This window comes from Phyllostomus discolor, chromosome 3 (assembly GCF_004126475.2).
Source record: "Phyllostomus discolor isolate MPI-MPIP mPhyDis1 chromosome 3, mPhyDis1.pri.v3, whole genome shotgun sequence".
NCBI classification, from domain to species: Eukaryota; Metazoa; Chordata; class Mammalia; order Chiroptera; family Phyllostomidae; genus Phyllostomus; species Phyllostomus discolor.
In genome coordinates, this window is record NC_040905.2 from 102,460,671 (window position 1) to 102,484,856 (window position 24,186).

Below are 24,186 nucleotides of genomic sequence, written 5' to 3' on the forward strand. Positions count from 1 at the left end.
ACTTTACATCTATGTCTTTATCTTAAGCAAACAACAACTACAATTTGTATATTCTTTTGGATAGACCCTTAGCTTCTATAAAGGACTGTAGAAGTTATCTTAGTCTACTAACCTCAGAATCTTTCTTGTGTTTGGGCAGAGTTAGCAAATTCATTGTAGAGCTTGTGGGTTACCTGTATTTTAGCAGAGAAAGTGTTTCCCAAGACACTTTTTAAGCCATTAAATTAATAAATGCACACATTTAAAAATTTTTTTGTGTAGTATAAGAGAATATAAAACAAAGAGGGGGGAATCTTCATTCCTCATTCTCAGTTCTTCTTGCCAGTGACAGCTACTTTATCATTTTCTTTTGGTGGTTCACTCTACCTTTAAATAATGTCTGGCCCACTTTGACCAATCTTGATCACTTCTATAAAAGATGAAAAATTAAGCATGTATAGTACCTTCCACCTTTCTTTGTCCCCTTCTTACTTTGTTAGTTAAGTTATTTATACTGCTTACTGCTTTTTTTGTATCTTTGTTGCAGTGCTTTCTGGAGAGGTTGATTCTAAGAGATGGCAACAGGCATATAGCATGTATATTATTGCAATTGTGTAATATACAATTAGTATATTAGTAACAATAATATACTAAAGAAAAAAGGGCACATAGGTGGGGCCTATAGAGAAGAAAATGTATTCTTGTGTCATCAAAACATTGCTATCCAAAGGAGAATCTTCCAAATTTCTCAGCCTTTTTTGAGACTTTTTTGAGGGAAGTAATTTTCTTTTCTGAGTGGTGTATTTTTTTCTTTTTTTAATGCCTCTGTTTCACCTTCCTAATTGATAATGTTGCTGAATATAGAATTCTAGATCCAAACATTGTATACTTTCAGAGCTTTAAACACACTAACACTATAATCATTGATTTACTTTCCTGTTTCACTTCAAGGCAGGCACCATATTTTCCATGTCTTTATACTTCTAGCACCTAACCTAGAGTCTGATCCTGAGTATGTACTCAGATGTTGGGTGAATTAATGAATTAATAAATACTCAAGTGTCAGTTTCCTAAGTGCCTGCTCTGGGCTAGATGTGGGGGAGGTGAAGTTATCCCCATTTCACAGAGGCTTAGGACAATAAAACAGGTCCTGACCAAGAGTTGGATTTGATACCAGTGTGATCTAAAAGTAAAAAGCCCTGTTCTTTCCCAGGTCTGGGATAGCCCTGTCCTCAAAGGAAGAAAGGACTCAAATAGGCTTATTGCATCTAGACACATGCCATATAGAGGACTGTTGTCTTGACTATAATCACCACACACCTAAGAAAACATCTGAGAGCTTGTATCTTTTCATTTAAAAGTGATATCCTAGGAAGCAGAAGAGAGGCCTTTTGAATTTCTACTTAAAAGAATACCAAAATTTTTCATTACAGAAAAAATTGTTAAAGTGTATAAAAGTAGAAAAAATAATATAACAAAACTCCCATCTAGCTGTCACAAGTCACAGTTTTATTTCATTAGTACTCTCTCCTTCTCCCCTTCAGATAATTTTGAAACAAGTCACAGACAGTGTATCATTTCAGCCATAGTCTATATATATGTATCAAAAAGATGAGCAGCCAGTTTTAAACAAAACTCGAATACTAATACCACAAAAATTAATAATTTCTTAAGATACCCAGTGTTCAGATTTCCTGCTCACAAATTTTTAAAAATGATTTTGTTTGACTTCTAGTTGGCAAACAAGTTTGCATATTACATTTAATTGACATCTCATATCTCTTAGTCTGTGAGTTCCCTCTCTCTTTGGATTCCCTTCCCCACACCCGCCCCCCACAGACCTCTGCAGCATATTTCAGAAACCAGGTTGTTTGCTCTGTAGAATTTCCCAGGTTCTGGAACATTTTTTAAAGGTTGTTTAACATGTTCCCTGACTACTGTGTTTATAATTAACGTGTAGGTATATCTATAAACTTGATTCAGGACTGAGTTAATGACAATATTTCAGGCCCTGGATGGTAAGCTCAGTTGGTTAGAGTGTTGTCCCTACACGCCAAGGTTGCAGGTTCAGTCCCTGGGCAGGGCACATAAAGAATCAACCAATGAATGCATGAATAAGTGGAACAGCAAATTGATGTTTCCCTCTCTCTTGCTCTCTCTTTTTCTCTCTTCCTCTCTCCCCACTTTCCTCTCTCTAAAATTAATAAAAATTTTTAAAAAGAATATTTCACAGAAGGTTTTATATATTTCCTATTACATCACATTGTGTGGCATAACATGTCTACTTGTCTCTCGTGATAAAATTGATCAGGTGGGTTGAAAATGTTGCTCTTCGGGTCCATCCAATATGAAGTTCCCTATCAGATTTCACCTGATGGTTTTAGTAGCCATTAATGATCAATGCTAGATTCATTATTTCATTAAGAGTTGCAAAATGATAATATTAAAGTTTTTTCCTTCTTATTATCCCAAATGCTTTTATTTAAAATATAAAATTTCTTCTCATTATCTATTTGGTTATCTGGAGCTATACTATAGTCCATCTAGAAAAAGCAGAATAAATTCTTTAATCTCTACTCCCAACACACCTCTTTTTAAAAAAAATTTACTTATTTTTGAGAGAGGGGAAGGGAGGAAGAGAGATGGGGAGAGAAACATCAATCAGTTGCCTCTCAGTTGCGCTGCAGCCAGGGACCAAACCTGTAACCCAGGCATGTGCCCTGACTGGGAATTGAACCTGTGACCTTTCACTTCTCAGGATGACACCCACCCAACTGTGCTATACCAGTCAAGGCCCTAATACACGCTTTAAAACCCAGTTTTCAGAATAATTTATTGTTTCCATGCTAATACCTTCCAAAGGTGAGCAATTAGGTTTATTTTATTTGTTTTTAATCATGGTTTTTTTTTTTAATATATTTTACATATTTTCATACATTACAGTTGCTATTCTTTTTAATGCTGTAATTATCTTGTTTATGACCAATGAAAACCATTTTGAGTTGTTCTTTGAGATTCCTGATACCATTCTAGTAGTCCTTTTTTTTTATTTTAAATATTTTATTTACTTATTTCTAGAGAGAAGGGAAGGGAGGGAGAAAGGGAGAGAAACATCAGTGTGTGGTTGCCTCTCATATGCCCCCCACTTGGGAACCTGGCCCCCAATGCAGGCGTGTGCCAGCTGGGAATAGAACCAGCGACCCTTTGGTTCTGGTCCAGTACTCAATCCACTGAGCCACTCCAGCCAGGGCCCATTGCAGTAGTCTTTAATAGCTTCTTTGACTTTTGGTATGTTTAAGAAGATATTCCAGGCTTTTACACATTTCCTACCTTATGAGAGGGGACCCTCCAAAAAATTGGAATTAACTTCTGGAGGGTGGGCCCCCTGTAATTTAGGCTTCCCACTCTAAGTGAACCCATCTGTATCAGTGCACCATCTGGCATTGTTGTGAGAGGCAGCGTTGGGCTTCAGTTAATATTTTTGAGGACTCTTTCAACGTATTTGTCCATTTCATGTTGGGGGATTTATGAACGCACCTGCCCACAACACGCTGAGTATTCAGCAGTTTTTGACCAAAAATGGCATGACCCATGTGCCTCACCCTCCCTATTCACCCAATCTCACCCTGAGGGACTCCTGTATTGTTTCCTCTGATGAAAAAAAGTCCTCAAAGGGAAACATTTTGCTATGTAAAAGAAGTGAATCAAAAAAAATGGCAGAAGCACTTTTTAAAAGGCATCAAAATCCACTATTTTAAAAACTATTTTGAGCATTGGGAAAAAAATACCTTAGTAGGTGTATTTCATCAAATGGAGAGTACTTTGAAAGTGACTGAAGTTTAAACATATAAGAATAAATATACAATATTTTTATAAATAAATGCCAGGGTTTAGGAGTCCCCACTTGTATATTCAGAATCACCATTTCTCTAGTAGGCTTGTTCCTTTTGACAGGAAAAGGTATTTAGAAACCATAATCTGGACTTCCAGCCAAGATGGAGGCATACGTAGACACTCTTTGCTTCCTTGCACAACCAAAAGAAGGACAACAACCAATTTAAAATTAAAAATAACCACAACTTCCAGAAAATCAAACTGTATGGAAGTCTGACAACCAAGTAGTTAAAGAAACATTCTTCCAGACTGATAGGAGGAGCAGAGACAGGCAGCCTGGGCAGAAAGGACACATGGCAAGGTGGCGGCTGCAGCGGCTGGTGGACGAGGGCAGCCCCTTATTAGCATGTGGATAAACTGAAAGGAACAACTGGAGAGTGAGACAGATCATACAACCCAGGGTTCCAGCGAGGGCAAGATAAGGCCTTAGAACCTCTGGTGGTAAAAACCTGTGATGATTGTGCTGGCAGGAGAAACTGCCAGTCTCTTGGAAGAGGGGATAGAGGCAAGCCAGTGACTTTGTTCCCTCTCTGATCCCTACATTACAGTGAAGTGGGTTGCCTTGCTCTGTTGAATACCTAAAAATGTAACAGATGTGCCAAGACAAAGAAATATGGCCCAAATGAAAGAACAAATCAAAACTCCAGAAAAATAACTAACCAACAAGGAGATAGCCAACTTATCAGATACAGAATTTAAAACACTGGTAATCAGGATGCTCACAGAAATGATTGAGTATGGACACAAAATAAAGGAAGAAGTGAAGGCCTATACGAAGTGAAATAAAGAAAAATATACAGGGAACCAACAGTGAAAGGAAGGAAACTGGGACTCAAATCAACAGTTTAGAGCAGAAGGAAGAAATAAACATTCAACCAGAACAGAAGGAAGAAACAAGACTTCAGAAAAATGAGGAGAGGCTTAGGAACCTCTGGGACAACATTCAACATTCCAACATCCAAATCATAGGGGTGCCAGAAGGAGAAGAGGAAGACCAAGAAATTGAAAACTTATTTGAGAAAATAGTGAAGGAAAACTTTCCCAATCGGGCAAAGGAAATAGACATGCAAGTCCAGGAAGCTCAGATGAAGTTGGACCCAAGGAGGAACACACCAAAACACATCATAATTAAGTTACCCAAGATTAAAGATAAGGAGAGAATCTTAAAAGCAGCCAGAGAAAAGGAGACAGTTACCTACAAAGGAGTTCCCATAAGGCTATCAGCTGATTTCTTAAAAGAATCCTTGCAGACAAGAAGAGGCTGGAAAGAAGTATTCCAAGTCATGAAAGGCAAGGATCTATATCCAAGATTACTCTATCCTGCAAAGCTTTCATTTAGAATGGGATGGGCAGATAAAGTGCTTCCCAGATAAGGTCAAATTAAAGGAGTTCATCATCACCAAGCTCTAATTATATGAAATATTAAAAGGACTTACCTGAGAAAAAGAAGATGATCAAAACTATGAGCAGTAAAATGACAACAAACACAACTATCAACAACTGAATCTAAAAACAAAAAAAGCAAAAACCAACTAAGCAAACAACTAGGACAGGAACAGAATCACAGAAATGGAGATACCATGGAGAGTTAGTAGGGAGAGGAAGGGAGGAGAATGGGAGAAAAGGTACAGGGAATAAGAAGCATAACTGGTAGGTATAAAATAGGGGGTTAAGAATAGCATAGAAAATGGAGAAGCCAAAGAACTTTTGTGTTCTTCAGACACGAACTAAAGGGGAGGAATGCTTCAGGGAGGGGGGTACAGTGTGGAGGGGACACTGGACAAATGGGACAACTGTAATAGCATAATCAATAAAATGTACTTTTTAAATATATATTTTATTTATTTTTATAGAGAGGGGAAGGGAGGGAGAAAGAGAGAGAGAAACATCAGTGTGTGGTTGCCTCTCATTCACCCACTACTGAGGACCTGGACTGCAACCCAGGCATGTGCCCTGACCAGGAATTGAACTAGCAACCTTTTGGTTCTCAGGCCTGTGATCAGTCCACTGAGCCACACCAGCCTGGGCTCAATAAAATATACTTAAAAAAAAATCAAAACAAACAAACCATAATCTGGGTTCTAAGGATGTTGATTGATAATTGGCTTCTTTATTGTTTTATAGCCTTTTTAACTGTACAGAGCTAGCAAGGGGGTCTTTTCTGTGTTCCTCTTCTTTTTTCCAAGTAAGTTTTTTTTAATCCTTTTTTTTAAAGGTTTTTATTTATTTATTTTTTAGAGAGGGAAGGGAGGGAGAAAGAGAGAGAAACATCAATGTGCGGTTGCTGGGGGTCATGGCCTGCAACCCAGGCATATGTGCCCTGGCTGGGAATTGAACCTGTGACACTTTGGTTTGCAGCCCACGCTCAATCCACTGAGCTATGCCAGCCAGGGCTTCCAAGTAAGTTTTTACTGATATTTCAAATTCCAGTTAGAGTTCAGAACTTATGTAACATTTTAAAAATTTTGTTTCCCTGTTTCTTTGCTGACAATTCTGATTTCTAGTGAGAATAAATTAATTTATTTGCTTTATCCTACTATATACAGGATGGGCAAAGTAGATTTACTATTGTATGTGAAACAGTTTATTCTTATATTATTATTTATTAAATATTGTATTGTTTTCCATGTGCACAACTGTAAACCTGCTTTTCCCCCACCCTTATATTAGTTTTAGAATAATTATATTAGTATCATTACTAGGAATATAATTGTTGAAAATAATTTTATATATTTGTAGCAGTTTTTTTGTCCCTACAGTATATGTGACCAGAGATAAGCAATCAAATTACCTTATCTTAAAGTCAGTTGAAGTAATTAACTATTCTTTGTGTGGTTAAGCCACCAACTTAAGTAAACATTTAGGTTCGCCTTATTTTTACTTTTACAGATTACATTTTTAAAAATTTAATTTTTCTTTATAATTATGTAAAACATTTACGTGGTTCCACAGTGAAATCTGTTGTACCAAGCTTGTCTCCCTGCTTTCTCCAACTCTTTCTCCTTCCCTTGCAACGATCAGTGTTACTAGTTTTTAGTCTGTCTTTCCATTTTTACAAATATGTAAACAACTACATGTATGTACTCGCTACCTTTTCTTAGGTAGCAGTAATGGACCACACATACTTCTCTCTACCTTCCTTTTTTTATTTACCATGTGTCCTGGGAGTCACTCTTACTCTGCTTCTGTTAAAATGTAATTCTTTCCACTGCAAATGGCTTTAGTGTTCTTCAGCCTTCTTACCTGGGTGTTTAATCCTAGTTTAAATGATCAGGCTTGGAGTGAAATTCATGAATATTGTAAAGGTAGATGCTTTGTGAAAGATCAGTTCATGACCAGTGCTCTAGTTCAGATGAATCATTCTTCCTTTACCTTATTTCTTTCTCTGACCCATCAGTATAAAGTGTTAAGTTCACTGACACACAGCATGCTTTTTGGAATACCTACAGATAAATATGAAAAACAAGAGAGAATGCTCATATTCATTAAGCAGACTCTTTATTCCAGGCATTCCAGGCACTGTGCTAGGTGGTTTACATCATTTTTAAAAAATCTATGTAGTAACTCAGTGTAACCTTTAGTGACGTTCCTGATTTATGTATGAGAAAGTTTAGTCTCAGAGAAGCTGAATAATTTAGCTAAAGTTATACATGATTCTAATTTACAGGTGTCATGAATCCATAATCCAGGGTATTAAGTTGCCTTTTAGGAACATGGCACATATACATCTATGAGTGTGCATATTTGAGAGAGATGCTCGCTCATTTTAACAAATTGTGTTTCTTACATACACACACACACAAAAAGACAAACTGAAGAAGCCCTAAATTTAAAAGTGAATTTCAACCTTATTTCTTTGGGGAAAGGATTTAGACATCTGGTCCCATAGATTATCAATATAAAACTGTACGTTTTTTAAAAAATAGACAAAAATGACCCTGGGATATATAAGCCAATGTAAAGTTACTGGAGTGTCATCCTTCTAGTGTGCTCATCAGTGGTCATACCCTTAGAATCCAGTCTTGGTCTTTGATGGATTCATCGGTTGCTTTTTTTTTTTTTTTTTTTTAAGATTTTGTTTATTTTAAGAGAGAGGGAAAAGGAGGGAGAAAGACAGGAAGAGGAGAAACATCAGTGTGTGGTTGCCTCTCACATGCCCACTACTGGGGACCTGGCCCACAACCCAGGCATGTACTCGGACTGGTAATGGAACCAGCGACCCTTTAGTTCACAGGTTGGCACTCAATCTACTGGGCCACACCAGCCAGGGCTGGTTGGTTGCTTTTCAGTAGAGGAGCCACAGCAAGTACAGACAAAAATAACTTGGTGTTGAAAGGAAGGGGAAATACTGAGTCTGTTCAGTCTGGAATAGTAGCTAGAGGCAAGGGGCAGTAGGAACCATGTTAAGATTATGAAATGCCATTATCAGAAGAATAATGGTTCTCTATCCTCACAGGGAACTGAGGAAGAAATCTGAGGGGACTAAGGTAGCATTGTTAGTCTTATTACACTGATTTAAATAAAATTTTTAGGAAAACTCAGAAGGGAAGTGGCTTGCTCCAGATCATAGAACTGGTGACACCACTCTTTTCTGCTGGTCCACTACCTTCTCCTCCTTTTTGCTGATTTTCCCTAGCCCTAGTTATATTTTAAGGACTCTGTTAATTTCAGACTAGAAAGGTAGTAGAGACCTTTAAAATCTGTTCTGACTGATTTAAAAAAAAATAACCATGGCCGTCCATTCAGTCTTCCCTTTTATTCAGCTCCTTTCCACCTTAACATCTGACAATTGGAAGAAAGGATCAGTCTGTCCTAAAGGCAGTATTTAAGAAATTCAAATAAACCTTCAACATAAAAATAGAGTCTGATTAATGTAAAATGCAGAATTTTAAAGTATCAGGCAAATTGATTTCACCATGGAATGTTCCTAAGACATAAAGCCTGGGAGCCTTTAAAAGTCAAGATGTAGAAACAACTATAACAAATATCCCTTCTAAATATTGTCCAGTCTGCCTGGCCAGTGTCAGGGAAAGCTGAACTGATGAACTAACTTGTCTACTTCCTCTGACTTATCTTGGACCAATAGGAAAGGACACTTATTTCTTTCAAAGAAGATATTTCTGCAATATTCCTGAAATAATATTTTTAAAAATGCAGACAACTTAGATAAACAAAATGTGATATATAGAACAGTAATTTTCAACCAGTGTGCCACAGGTGTTTTTGGTGTGCTGTATAATTTTAGTGATTTGTTTATGTGTGCCATGAGATGAAAGAGGTTGAAAATCGCTGGTGTAGAATATTATTCAACTTAAAAAGGGAAGGAAATTTTGACATGCTACAACATGGATGAACCTTGAGGATATAATGCTGAGTGAAATAAGCCAGTCACAAAAAGACAAATACTGTATGATTCCATGGTTATGAATGAGGTACCTAGTACAGTCAAATTCACAGAGGCAGAAAGTGGAATGGTGTCTGCCATGAGCTGGGGTTGGGGAGGGCACATGGAGAGGGATGGGAGTTAGTATTTAACACATACAGAGTTTCCGTTTTGTAAGATGAAGAGTTCTGCACTGCAGATTGGTCACATAACAACACTACTGAACTAACTATACACTTAAAAATGGTTAAGAAGGTAAATTTTATGTTAGGTGTGTTTCCCCACAATTAAAATTTTTACAAACTTCAGGCAATCTAGAATGCAATATTTTATAGAAGTTAACTTGAAGCCTTTCTTGTGATTATTGGGGATAAGGATGTTGACCTAGAATTCTTTTCTTTTCTTTTTTTAATTTTTAAATATTTTATTTATTTATTTTTAGAGAGGGGAAGGGAGGGAGAAAGAGAGAGAGAAAGAAATATCAATGTGTGGTTGCCTCTCGTGTGGCCCCCAGTGGGAGCCTGGCCCACAACCCAGGCATGTGCCCTGACTGGGAATCGAACCTGTGGCCCTTTGGTTCTCAGCCTGTGCTCAATCCACTGAGCTATGCCAACCAGGGCTGACCTAGAATTCTTTTAAAATTTCAGCAGAAAATTATGAATTATCAAGAAAAATAGTGGGTGAATTTATAATTTTTAGTTATTATGTGTTTTATCCTTTATTAAAATACTTTTGTAGATGTAAAAATTCTGTACATAAAATATGAAAAATAGGTAAAATGATTGGAAATGCTATAAGATCTGGCCTTTTTTTCCCTCACTACTGCATGGGCTATAACATGTCTGGCAGCCAGACCAATTAATTCTTAGATGAAGGTCTACTTTAAGAGATCTAGAGTATGAAGTGTCAGCACTACAGAAATGGACTAAAGCACAGCTGTGCAAACAGAACAATTATATTTATTAGCAATTATGTGTATTTTTAAAAGAGTTCAATCTCTAAGATTTCTGTCGTTGATCTTTAACAATCTGTAGTTATTTTATTAAAATTTAGAAAATTTTAGTAATGACTTAGCTTTCACTAAACTTAAAAATAGAAGAGGAATTAGTCCCCATCTCCAAGAAAATTCGTCATTTCCCTTTAAAAGTTTCTGTATGCAGAAAGTTAGAATTTGGCACAGAGAACCTGCCTTCACCCCACTTCAAAGCAGTATGTCATCTCAAGATTTTATTTTAAATAATTTGAAAGCTCAGTTTAATCTGACTTTTGATGTTTTGGAATACTTTCATGTTTCATAATAGCAGTAATATTTGAAAAGCAGTGTTTTCTTTTCATATCTTCGTGTTATTTATTTGAATAACCATAATTAAAAGTAATTAACATCTGTGATTCTAATAATATGTTATACTGTTTATACTTATGTTCATATAACAGTATAATTTTTCAGAATGGGGCTAACAATTGAAATTGCCCTCAACACACTTAGGTGATAGGGAAGTGAAATGCTATCTTTTCCATATCTATTAACCAAACACAAAACAAATTTCCTATTTGAGTTGCCCAGATCATGTGCAGTTAGAATTATTCCTGTATTACTTGTAGTACTTTTAGCTGAAATAAAGTATGAAATGTGTAAATCCTATATTTTAATGGCCAGGTATAGAAATCCTTAACATTTTTCTGGCAGTCCTTTTTTGATGCTTTATACCCTACCCAATACATTATAAGGCGGCAGAAACTACAGCATGTGTGTGTTGGGGGTGGTCGGGTATAAGGATGAATGACTACTGTGGCCCAATACAGAAGTTTGTCGTTATGCTGATAGGTGGCTCCATGTTTAAATTCTGTCTACAGATTTTAGGTGCTTCCTTTTGTCCATTCAAGAATCTCTGAAGCAAAGATTCATTTCATTCAACTGCATTGCTGGGAGAGAGCAGAAGTGAAATGCTTACCACAAGGGAACATTCTAGAGCTTCTCCCTTTTATGCCCCTTTTTTCCAAATGAAAAAGAGCAAATATCTGTTATATGTTTTCACATCTCTATTCCCAAAATAGAACTAATTATAGAATCTTAAGTAATGGCTAAATTGATGTTTATTGTACAGTTCTTCATACTTTTCTGTATTTTTGAAGTTCTCATAATAAAATGTTGGGAAAAAATGGAACTGTGTCTTCTAGTAACCTTGTATACATTTCCAACAGAGTAGGGCATTTGGGGTGGTTCTGGACACCCACGAGTTAGTAAATAGCTATCTAGCTGATTACTTACCTACCTACTGGAAAGGCTGCTGGAACATTTAACCCTCCCAGCCATCAGGACCATGCTGTACCACCTCCTCATGCTAGTAGCATCTTCTTTCCACTCTTTCTTCCCTCTTTCTCTTCTCATTTCCTGAAGCTTTTCAAACATTTGGACCCTGCCTCTGAAAACCCATCAACATTGTCTCTAAAAACATGGACCCTCCCCCTTTGCCCGACATGGAATAGAGAGGAAACAGAGAAGGCAGTGGCATTTACTGTTTACCACATGTCAAGCATTATAACTTTTCTGTTTTGTATTTTCTTATTTGATCCTCACAATAACCTATTTTGTAATTGAGGAGACTGATAACTCACAGAACTAAAGGAACTTGCCCCGAGTCACAACACCAATAGATGACAGAACTCAGAATCAAGCCCTCATCTCTCTCACTCCACATCTCATTCATGCTCTTTCCAGAATGTCTGCTCCCTCAGATGTCCACATGTGATCCCTCTCTACTACCAGAAAAGTCTTAGTGCCTCCTTCCATGCCACCTGGAATAAAGTTGGGGATTATTGTTATTTATATTAGTATTCCAGCACCTAAGAAATGATGCCTTGTGTTCGCTTCGAAAAAGATGCAAATGAATGAATGAACAAGAGAACCCATAATACACCAGGAACGGACCTTCCTTTTCAGTTTGTTACTGGAGAATGCATGCAGACTGCTTTTTCCTTTTGAACAGTACTGGGTCATGCCAGGAATACTTTTAATTGCTTTGCTAAAGGTAAGACAGAAAGGAATGACATTCTTTTCATAATCACACCAGTCTCTACCCTATCTTACTGTCTTACCTTCTGTTTAGACTGAAAGAGCCATGTGAAGGTGGGAGTAGGTCGGTGGTGGATGTCTTTGAATATCTCAGCTAAAGACTATTCATACAGGCCTTACCACATTTTTTAAGGGAAAATAACTTTAAAAGCAAATCAATCCCATGTGATGCTATGGAAATCAGTATTCAGACTACTGTTTTCTGAGTATTATATCTGCTATCTCTATTTAATATGAAGAATTGGGAAATTCTTGGGAATGACCAGGAGGTACATTCGTTTATCATCTTAGATTAATGATTCTAAATTCTTGGAAAGTATTAGTTTCTAGTTTGCTATAATCACAAATAATTCCCACAAGGATCTCCTCAAACCAAGATGTAAGAAGCATGCAATTTCTTGGTAAGAGAACATCTTGTGGTAGGTGGTCCTCTGTTCTGAAGAAGCTGAAATGACATTCTTCATATCACGAGCAGCCTGTCAGGCAGAGCCTTTTTCTCTTCTCCTGGTAAAGCCATCTTAACCCTGTTGATTCAACAAGTCAAATTATTAGTGCTAATGATGTCATCTCATCATTAATTTGACTAAATGTATGATTTAGGATGGCTGAATTAATGAATATAATTAAACTATTAGAATTTAGAGTAGCATTCTCTGTAAGGTCTATAGTTTTCTTTTTATCCTCTTCTTTCACCCCCCAGTTTTTTCTCTTTACTAGCTAAAATTATTTCACTACAGTGGGCATCATATAAAGGTGAGTGCCCAAGCAGAAAGAAAGATTTGGTACCTTCCATGAGCATGAAAACCCCACCTGCCTCCTTCCTTTGACATCACTTGTGAAACAGTAGTTTACTTCTAAGTTTGAGCCTGATCAGTTGACATTATGTTTTTTGTTTCCTTCTCAGGTTATGTTTAGTGGGTTTATAAGAAAAATAGCAACAACCAAAAATGGCAATTTCCGAAGAGATGGGATGTCTTCAAAAACATGTAGGATTAAGATAGTAATAATATAAATTTTGTTGTTTAAATAACTATGTGTCATTTCTACTTGCAAATGCTAATCATGGAACATAGTAATACCACACTAATTCAGATGAATGGAAATGAAAACTAAAGACATTTTTTAAGAAATGCAGATTTATTCTTTTAAAGAACGGTGGCACCTATGATTGTGTGAGTAAAAGTGTTAACTGCTGAAGCCATATACTTGCCAGAAGAGTCTTGGAGGTGACTCAGTCCACCCTTTGTGACTACACAGGAGAACTGGAGGGTCTGAGAAGCTGTGTCTCACTTGAGGTCACAGAGCCAATTTAGTAACAAGAGCTGAGTGTTTAGCATAACCAGACAAGTAATGATTTATTGGTATGGTAGCTTTTCATATGTTTACTGGATATTTGTGCAGTTCTTGGTATTTTTTCTCTTAAAATATTTCTAATGAAATACATGAATATTGTTTTTAAAGGCCAAATAATATAAAAACATTTATAATGAAAAGCAGCAGTCCCCTTCTACTCCCATCTTGTCCCTCAGAGGCAGTCACTTTCAACTTCCTTTTGATATTTACCTATTTTTCCAAGTAGTCATACACATCCTGAGTTTTCTGTTTATCCATTGACCTGCAGGTATGGCAGGTTGCCCAGTCATTTTTGCGGTCCTGTAATATGTGCAAAGCAGGGACACCTATAACTTTTTAAGTTTTCTTCCATTCCGTACATTGTTTCTGTTTCCTCAGATTTTTTTCTGTCTGTATATTGATTGGTCTGTTGTGGATTTTGTCTCTTATGTTGAAGGTTTTCTTCAGATATTTGGCTATTTTTGGCTGTGTGTTATTTAAGAGTGAACTAAAAAGGTATGAGAACTCTGGATGTGGAGGCAGATCATATTGATGGCTCATCTCTTGGAGTGATTAGGTGAGAAGCTGACTTTGTAATTATATCTCTTCTGTAAGGTTTATGTTTTTCCTTATGGCTTGTACTTTTTGTGATCTGTGTAAGAAATTGTTGCCTAAACTAGAGTCACAAAGATTTTCTCATTTTTCTCTGTAAGTTGTATAATTTTTTTTTCATGTTTAGGTATTTGATCTATTTTGAATTAATTTTTATATACAGTGTGAGGCATGGGTACAAGTTCATTTTTTGCATGTAGCTGTCCATTTGTTGAGCACCATTATTTGAAGACTCTTTTTTCTCTGCTGAATTATCTTGACTCCCTTGTCAAAAACCAGTTGGGTGTGTGTGTCTGTAAAATTTCTGGACTCTATTCTGTTCCATTGATCTAGTTGTTTATCCTTTCACCAGTGTCACACTGTCTAGATTGTTATATTTTAATAAGTTTTGGAATCAGGTAGTAAATCTTTAATCTTATTCACCTTTTTAAAAAAATGTTTATTCTAAGTCCTTCATTTTTCTACAAAAAGTTTAGAGTCAGTTTGTTATTTCTACAAAAAGCTTACTAGGACTTTGATTGAGATTATGTTGAATCTATAGATATTTCAGAAAGAATTTAGATCTTAAATATCTCGCTTCTTCCAGTCCATTACCATGGTATATCTTCTTACTTATTTAGGTTTTCTTTGATTTTTGTCATCAGTACATTGTAGTTTTCAACATACAAATTTTTACATACATTTTGAGTTGTCCCTAAGTATTTGGCTTTTTGATGCTATTGTAAGTCATAGTTTTGTTTTATAAACATCTAATTTTATATACATATTTTTTATATTTTTCTGTTTTTGAAACCAGTAACATTTTTTTGAACCAATAACATTTTTAAGTGGTTCATATGTTCTTGGAACTGTGCTTAAGGAGCCTAGTGGCTGAACTTGCTCTGGTGATGGAAGATTTTTGTAAGTCATGTTTTTAAATTCAGTTTTCAGTTACTTATTGGTAATATAAAGAAATGCAACTGATTTGTATATTTTGACTTTATATCCTTGTACCATACTAAATTCTTTTATTAGTTCTAATAACTTTTTGTACACTATTTGGTATTTTCTGTTTAGACAAACATATTGCAAATAAAGGTAATTGTATTTCTCCTTGTCCAAAGGACCATATGAGTTTTATTTCCTTCTCTCCCCTTATTGCATTGGTTATGGCCTCTAGAACAATGTTGAAAACATGTAGTGAATCAGCGTCTGTGTCTTGTTCGTGATTTTAGGAGAAAAGTATTCAGTGCTAAGTATGATAATGGCTGTAAGGATTCCTGTGTTTTATAGATTAATCTTGTGATCTTGCAGCTTGAGGGAGATAAGCCTGACTGCTGCTGGTGCTTTGGGTACTGGTTGGCAAAAGGAAGCTGGAGACCTCACTTCCCAGTATGTGGGGGATGCTGCTTTCACAACTAGTTCTTGTCCCACTCGCTCTCAGTCTCCTCTGCTAGACCTGCTCCCTAACTCCTGCTGGCCTGGAGGAATGCCATTGCCCTGGTTTCCCAGGGATGGGGTGGGGATCCTAGTCCAGCCTTTCTCCCTGTTGATATAGCGCCAGTTCTTACTATCTGCTTGTTTCAGAAATCTGGTACTTGTTCTTTGCTGAGACTTTGCAGGGCTCTATTGGGTGAATCAGCCTTTTACAAAGCACTTAGATTTCTGCTTCCTCTGTGCAAAGTTCTTTGGCACTCTTCTCCTTACTGGTCATCTCCAAAGTGAGCTAACATCCCATTCTCTGAGGCTGCCTCTCCTGTTCTCTGTGCTTCTGTGAAGATTTTTATATCTCTCTGCAGACAAATATGTGTTCAATTGGTTATGTTTAATTTTCTGGAAAAAATTTTTAAAGCAATTTATTTTTCTGAAATAGTTGGGCTTTTGGTATGGGAGGCAGTAGGTATATTTTCCTCCTATAACTTTGATTAGATTACTGGTTTTGTTAGCAAATTCTTTCAGCAGAATCCAAGGTAAATTTTGGTGCAAAATAAAATTTATCTTAGCTTCTGAAAATTTCAGGTGTTCTCATATTCAGCTCTAATTAATTATATGTTGAGTGTAAGTTCTTTATTTAGGAATTAGTATTAATTTCTGTCATGTTTGTTATCAGTATAAAAGTGTTTCTAATTGAATATCATTGATTCTTTGTAACCCACAACCAGTTTTTCTCTCATTTAGGCCAATCTCATATTTGCACATAACTTTGTACCTAGAACTGAGCACATACTCACATATATAAAATTCTGCCCCCGACACCATGTACTCCCATTCCACAAAAGATGTTCTTTATTACTTAATAGCTATCAAACAGACATAACTTACTTAAGGTTTATTTTGCTCTTTGAAATCAAATTTCTTTTTAGCGATAAGAATCACAGTTATCAGCAATCTCTAAGGCATAGGCTATCCAGTGGTCTCACCTCATTCACCCAGATCAGGCCCAAAAACACAGAAGCAGTCATGCTCATGGAATTTGAGTTCAGAATGAGACTTTGTGAAAACAATGAAAATGCATTTTCTAGCTCCCACTTCCCCAGATTTTTCCAGTCCATTTTGCTTTGTGAGTTAGTTTGCACAGTGGGACATTCCCCCTTTCCCTTAGTTATCTCTAGTAGGGAATGTGGTGTTGTCCAGACTGGGGAAGTTGACTGGATACTAAAATGTAAATCATGTTAATATTATATATAATTCAAGACAAAAATAAGCAATTTGGTGTTTGTCACTTGCCCTATTGCTCTTTGGGGGAAGCATCCACTTACATCATCCCTTCAGTAAACCTTGATTGCAGAGGATTTACTCTATAAATCCAAGTGCCAGGTGCTGAGAACCTGGTGGTCAACACAGAGTGTGAAATCCTGTTCTCTCAGAACTTAACATTCTAGTGGCAGAGGAAGAGAATTAAAAAAGAACAGGCAGAGATGAGCAGTAGGAAGGAAACAAAAGGCAGAGGATGAATGGCTACAGGGAGAGGGGCTGCTTGGGCTCCTCAGAGGTCAGGGAAAGCCTTTCTGAGGAGCTCCCGTTCTGGGAAGATGGGGGTGGGAAGGAAGCTCTGAAAAGAGCACTGGACTTGGAGGATGATCTCAGATCTACTTAATCAGCTACGTGACCCAGGGGAAGTCACTTATCTGAGGATGAATGTTTTTGTCTGTAAAATGGGAATGAAAACACATGTTCAGCTTCAAATGGTCCTATACATGTCTCAAAGGAGAGAATTTTTTTAACTGGGTAGCCCTTTAAAATGAAATGTGGCTACTATGTTATCCAGTAGCATGAACTTTCCAGCCAACTAAAGGATATAACTGTATCTTTAAGATTTACTGTAAACCTACAGAAGTGAAGGCAGTGTGGTGCTGCCATAAAGACAGACAAGTAGATAACGAAACAGAATAGTCCAAAAACAAAACCAAACATGTGGTCAGTTGATTTCCAGTAGTGTTTTCAGGAAGGAATTCTTTACTGGCATTTTCAGGGACATTGGTATGTTACTCCAAATCATGGGAATCATCATTTGAGAAATTCGGATAAAGGAAAAAAATCTGGGAATTAAAGTTCAATCATCAATATAGGTATTACTAATTCAAATGAGTCTACTGACATGAAATTGAAAACAAGAGTGGAATCTATATCAAAGATTAAGGTAACATTTCTGAAACCAGGACAAGAGCATGTAGAAGAAAAGGAGCCGTGATTTAATTAGTGATTCTTACTTGTCACTATTGCTGTGTTTGTGGCCCTGTCTACTAACAGTGAGTCATTCTTATTAATAAAAATATATTAGTGAGTATGTACACATTTGTATACTTTATAAAAATCCTACGAGTCTTCATAGATGGAGAGCAGGATGACAGCTAGGTGGGGAGAGTTAGGGGGTGAAGGGATTGAGCAAAAAGGAAAAAGGACTCATGGACATGGACAACAGTGTGGTGATTGCTGGGGGGAAGCAGGTGTAAGGGGACTGGATGGTAATGGGGAAAAATACAATAAAGATTAAAGTTTAAAAATTATAAAATGATTGACTAAACTCTTATTTTAATAAAATATTGCATTCAAAATTTTATTTTAAAAAAAATTCTGCAAGTCTTGTTCCAAGAAATACTAAGTTTTTCATGCTGTCCATAAATTGGCAGTTTTGAGACATGATTCTTTTTGCCTTGCTAGGATATTGGAATGTTATATTATCTTACAATAGAATCCAGTGGTGTTTCAGTGTTTAAATATTTGCTGTAAGCTACTGTTCTTTGTAAACGTGTTTGCAGAAGAAACTCAAAGACCAGTTGTAAATATCATTGTGGAATACTCCAGTGTGAAATCAGCTGATCTAAAATCTGAATTAGGGCAAGCAATATCAATTTTAACAACAAAACCAAAAATCAAGGTAAGCAGACAAAATATTTTCATTTCTAATAAAAGGAAATGAGCTTATATGAAGCAATGTGTAGTCTAATACCCAGTTTGTGTTATGTAGCTTTGGATGTATATGGAACAATGTGAACAAAATCAGCACAACATGAAAGAAGCTTCTACACCTGGAATATTTGTCATAGGACAAATATTAGCAATTAGTGCTTGTGTGTTTTAAAATCTCATTTAACAATAACTTTTAAATAGTAAGTATTCATGGCATCTTTCAATGTTTAAATGGTATTAATTGGGCATCCCTTTGGTGCTAATGTTTTAGTCTTTTAATTTTCCTATTACTAAATGTCTGTATCAAGTAGAGATTATTTATTGAAGTATGTAATTTTATCACAGTATATTGGTTCATAATGATAACCCATTCACTTATTATTATATCTTGTTTTACCAAACTACCCTCTGAAGCTTTTAGTATAACCCTAACACAGAAAAGTGATTCACTGTTTTATGATAACCCATTATTATTTATTTTTAAAGATTTTATTTATTTATTTTTAGAGAGGGGAAGGGAGAGAGAAGAGAAGGAGAGAAAAACCTATGCGTGGTTCCCTCTTGGGTGCCCCCTACTGGGGACCTGGCCCGCAACCCAGGCATGTGCCCCCCAGACTGGGAATCGAACCGGCGACCCTTTGATTTACAGCACTCAGTCCACTGAGCCACACCAGCCAGGGCCCATTATTATTTTAAAAGACTTAATAAAGTACTATTAAAATATACAGAATAATTTATGATTTGGGAATTTTTTTTATTTCTTATTCTCATATCATGAAGATTAATAACTATTGGGACTTTGGAAAATTAAAATTTTCTAACAGTGGTGCTGGTGATCCAGTAGGCACAGGTTAGTTTTATCAACAAACAGTGCTAAAACAGTTGGGATAATGGTATGCAAAAAAATGGACTTCTACTCTTAGCAAACTTAAAATGACTTGTAAACCTAAATTTGAGAATTAAAACTGTAATGCTTATAGAAGAAAAGATGGGGAAAAATCTTAGTGACCTTATGTTGTTCACTGAATTGCCTCTCTTCCTCTCCCCTCAAATGCATACATTGACGTGTCAACCCCCAAAGTGATAATATTACTTTGAGAAGTAATTAGAGTTAGATGAGGTCATGATTATGGGGGCCTTATCATGGGATTCATACTCTTGTAAGAAGAAGAAAAAGGAGAGAAATGGCTCTCTTCTACCATCTACAAAGCATTGCTGAAATAAAAGAAGACTTAAATGAAAAGATACTTCATGTTCATGAATTTGAGACAATGTTAAGATGTCAATATTAGCCAAAGTGATCAGCAGATTCAGTATAATTTCTATCAAAACCCCAATGACATTTTTTACAGAAGTACAAAAATCCATCCTAAAATTAACATGGTGTCTCAGGGGACCCCAAATAGACAACTTTGAAAAGACAAAGTTGAGGGGACTAACACTTTCTGATTTCAAATCTTACTACAAAGCTGTGGTTATCGAAACATATTTGGCCCAGTGGACTAGAATTGAGAGAAATAAATCTACAAATATGGTCAGATTTTTGACAACGTGCCAAGACCATTCAATGGGGAAAGGACAGTCATTTCAATAAATTGGATTACCTGGATACCCACATGCAAAAGAATGAAGTTGGACCCTTGCCTAATACCATATATAAAAATTAACTTAAACTGGATCAAAACCTAAACGTAAAAGCTAAGATTGTAAAACTTTTAAAAGACAGCAAAGGAGAAACTTCACAGTGTTGAATTTGGCATTGATTTCTTTCAATGATGCCAAAGGCACAGGCAATGAAAGGAAGAATAAGTTCGACTTCTTGAAAATTAAGAAGTTTAGAGCACCAAAAGACACTATTAACAGAGTGAAAAGGCAGAATGGGAGAAAATTTTTTCATATCATACATCTGGGAAGGGATAATATCTAGAGTATATAGAGAATTTCTAAAACTCAACAACAAAAAACAACCTGATTCAAAAATGGACAAAGAACTCATCTATATGTTTCTCCAGAGAAGTTATGCGAATAGCCAGTAAGCACATGAAAAGATTCTCGGTATCACTAGTTATTGGGGAAATGCAAATCCAAACCACAAAGAGACATCACCTCACATGCATTGGGATGGCTACAATTTAAAAAAAGTTGTCAAGGATATGGAGAAATTGGAACTTTGTGCACTATTGGTAGGAATATAAAATGGTACAGCTGCCTTGAAAAACAGAATCATGATTCCTCAAAAAACTGAAAGTAGATTTATCATGCGATCCAACAATTCTTCTTCTTGGTCAGTACCCAAAAGAATTGAAAGTAGGTCTTGAGGAGATATGAAGGACTTCAGAACAGGCCTCTACAAGATGTGCTGTTTTGGCATGTGGATTATCTTGAGCTGAAGGCAATTGAGACCCTGCAGACCCGAGACAGATTTTACCTCCCCATTAAAGAATTTAAATTGGGGCCATCCATGCCAATAATGAATTATCACCAGAAATAAGTTTTATTATTATTTCAGAGAGACAGAGCAAACTTACAATTACTAAACATCTGCTCTTACTGTTCTATGAATTGCCTTCCTCCCCTGTAATGCCCCAGGCACCTTACCTCATTTCTTGGCTCAAGATGCTATATGTACCTCATGAGAGGTATGTGAACCTCTCGTGTATATGGGGTCTCTGACTCTCATGTGTGTGGGGTTCCCATATGTACATTTGGTTATTTTTTTCTTGTTGATCTGTCTCTTGTCAATTCATTATTAGACTATCTGGAAGAATCTAGAAGTGTACAAAATTTCTTCCTCCCCATAGATATTCATACATTTCGTGCTTATAGCATTATTCACAGTAGCTAAAATGTGGAAACAACCCAAGTGTACATTGACAGATGGATGAATGTATCAGCAAAAATGGTATATCCATACAATGGAATATTATTTGGCCCTAAAAAGGAAGGGAAATCTGACACATGGAACATGGATGAACCTTGCTTGACATTGTGTTAAGGAAATAAATCAGTCAAAAAGACATAGTGTATGATTCCAGTTATACGAGATACCTAGAATAGTCAAAACCATAGAGACAAAAAGTAGAATGGTGGTTGCCAGATGTTGGGGGAGGGGGAATGGGGAGTTATATTTTGATGCCCATAGAGTTTAAGTTTTGCAAGATGAAAAGAGTTTTAAAGGTGGATGGGGAGGTGGTTGCACAACAATATAAATGTACTTAATAGCATTAACGATACAGTTAAAAATGGTTAAGATAATAAATTTTATGTTGTGTGTATTTTTCCATGGTTTGAAAACAACTCAGAAAAGCTTTTTCACAAAAATCCATAGTATTACTACTTACAATAGCAAAAAATTGGAAGGAGACTAAATGTCCATCAACTGGTAAATGAACTGTGGTATAGGTATACTATGAAAGAATACTACTACTCAGTAATCAATGAAATACCAATACTTCTGGCTAGTGGCTAGTTCTCAGAGTATTATGCTAAGTGAGAGTTAAACACAGAAGGCTAAATCTGTATGATTTCATTTGTATGAACTCCTAGAAAAGGCAAAATTCTAGGGACCTCAAGCAGGTTTATACTTGCTGGGAAAAGGCCTGAGCACAAAGTAGCACAAGGAATCTTTTTTTTTTTTAATACTGTTTCTAAATCCTCACCCAAGGAAATGTTTTCATGCCTCCCATATGTGGCCCAACCAGCAATTAAACCTGCAACCTAGGCATGTGACCTGCCTGGGAATTGAACCCTCATCCTTTTGGTTCATGGGATGATACTCCAGCCAGCTGAGCCACCCAGCCAGGGCCCACAGGAATCTTTTTAGAGAAAAGATACCTGTTCTGTGTCTTGATGGTTGTAGTGTAAACATGGTTATGTACAATTCCTCGAATTAACCAAACTGTACACTTAAAATATGTGAACTTCATTGCTTGCAAATAATACCGTAATTGAAAATAGAGGGGAGAAGTCATATTTTTATGGTTTTACAGAAGGAGATTATAAATGTGACCTTTCTATTAGCACAGTTTTTCTACTAAAAGGAAGAAGTTAATGGAGAATTTTGCAGACGTTGTATGTAGTTGCTGCTTTGTTAATAATATCTTACAGCAAAATTCTAAGTTTGACCTAATTCTCATTATAACCAGGATGGTTTATCATTTGCATCCCCTGTATAAATACTAATCAAGGTTTAATGTTCAATTTTGACATACCAAATTGTGTCTGACACATTTTATTTTTTAATTAGTCACCACTTCTTCAGTGGATTTAAATGTGTTCTTCATATTCCTTATAAAATGGCTTACTTCATGCATTATAATTTTGCATACAAAATAAGCTCAAGACTAATGGGAGGTTGTTTTTGCCTGATCTCATTTTGACTTTTGACCTTTGAAATCAATCCATATGGGGGTATCTTTCTCTTTTTCTGTCTCTCTCTCTCTCATGCACAAGAGAAAGAATATCCATACATAGAACACAGGCACCCCCACAAACAACTGTATCTTTAAAGTGTATACATACCATATTGTGCCATATATAATGCATACTTTTTGCCCAAATTTTTGAGGAAAAAATAAGGATGCACGTTATACACTGGAAGTGTAACTCTGGTTTTGTAATTATTTGTTAATGTAAAATTTATTGTACCATAATATGTTAAAAAAAGAAATGCTAAAATTCCTTTATAATATAAAAACAAGTATCTAAATATAAATTTAAAAATTGAGTTAAAAAATTAAAATGAAAGATTTTCTTCCTGAAAAGTTTGGGTTAAAAACGTGGGTGCACATTGTATGTGGGAGCACATTGTGCATTGCAAAATATGGTAAATAAAATTTTAGTTCTGGCTGGTGTTGCTCAGTTGCTTGGAGCATTCCCCTGTAGACTGAAGGGTCATGGATGTGATGCCGTGGACAGCACATGTCCAGGATGCAGGTTTGGTCTGCAGTTGGGGTGTATATGAGAAGGTAGCCAGTCTATGTTTCTTTCTCACATCAATGCATCTCCCTTCCTCTCCCCCTTCTTTCTCTAAAACCAATGAAAAAATGTTCTTGGGTGAGGATAAAAAAAAAAAACATTTAAAACTTTGAAGGTAGTACTTCATATATCTGGTTTTCAATGTATAACAAAAACTTTTTTAAAGATTTTATTTAGTTATTTTTAGAGAGAGGGGAAGGGAGGAAGAAAGAGGAGAGAAACATCAATGTGTGGTTGCCTTTCACACATCCCCCATTGGGGACCTGGCCCACAACGCAGGCTTGTGCCCTGACTGGGAATCTAACTGACAGCCCTTTGGTTCACAGGCCGGCATTCAATCCACTGAACCAAACCAGCCAAGGCTAATAAAAACTCTTTTTGATGTAAAACACTTAAGCTATATATGATATAATCATAGCTTTTATTTTCATTAGAGAATGCTAGTTGAGGAGATTCTATGTTGGTGTGCGTATTACATACATATATAAATACATATTGTTAACTGACGGCCTTTGGTGCCAATTCAACAAAACAGGAATCCCCAATT

The 24,186-nt window shown here is 36.3% G+C and overlaps 1 protein-coding gene across 3 annotated transcripts in view; it reads left to right on the forward strand.

Moving 5' to 3' along the window:
- Positions 1 to 24,186, forward strand: part of PARN (poly(A)-specific ribonuclease) — a 175,481-nt gene that overhangs the window by 135,811 nt on the left and 15,484 nt on the right. The window contains exon 23 of one of the 3 annotated variants that reach the window (XM_036020915.1): positions 13,234 to 13,270. The exons of 1 other annotated variant lie outside the window; for it this stretch is intronic. In XM_036020915.1, the coding sequence (XP_035876808.1) occupies positions 13,234 to 13,255 (22 nt within the window). In that variant the 3' untranslated portion in view covers positions 13,256 to 13,270. Of the gene's footprint in view, positions 1 to 11,110; positions 12,298 to 13,233; positions 13,271 to 24,186 lie in introns of those variants that run through there. One more of the 3 variants, XM_036020916.1, reaches the window with a different exon arrangement.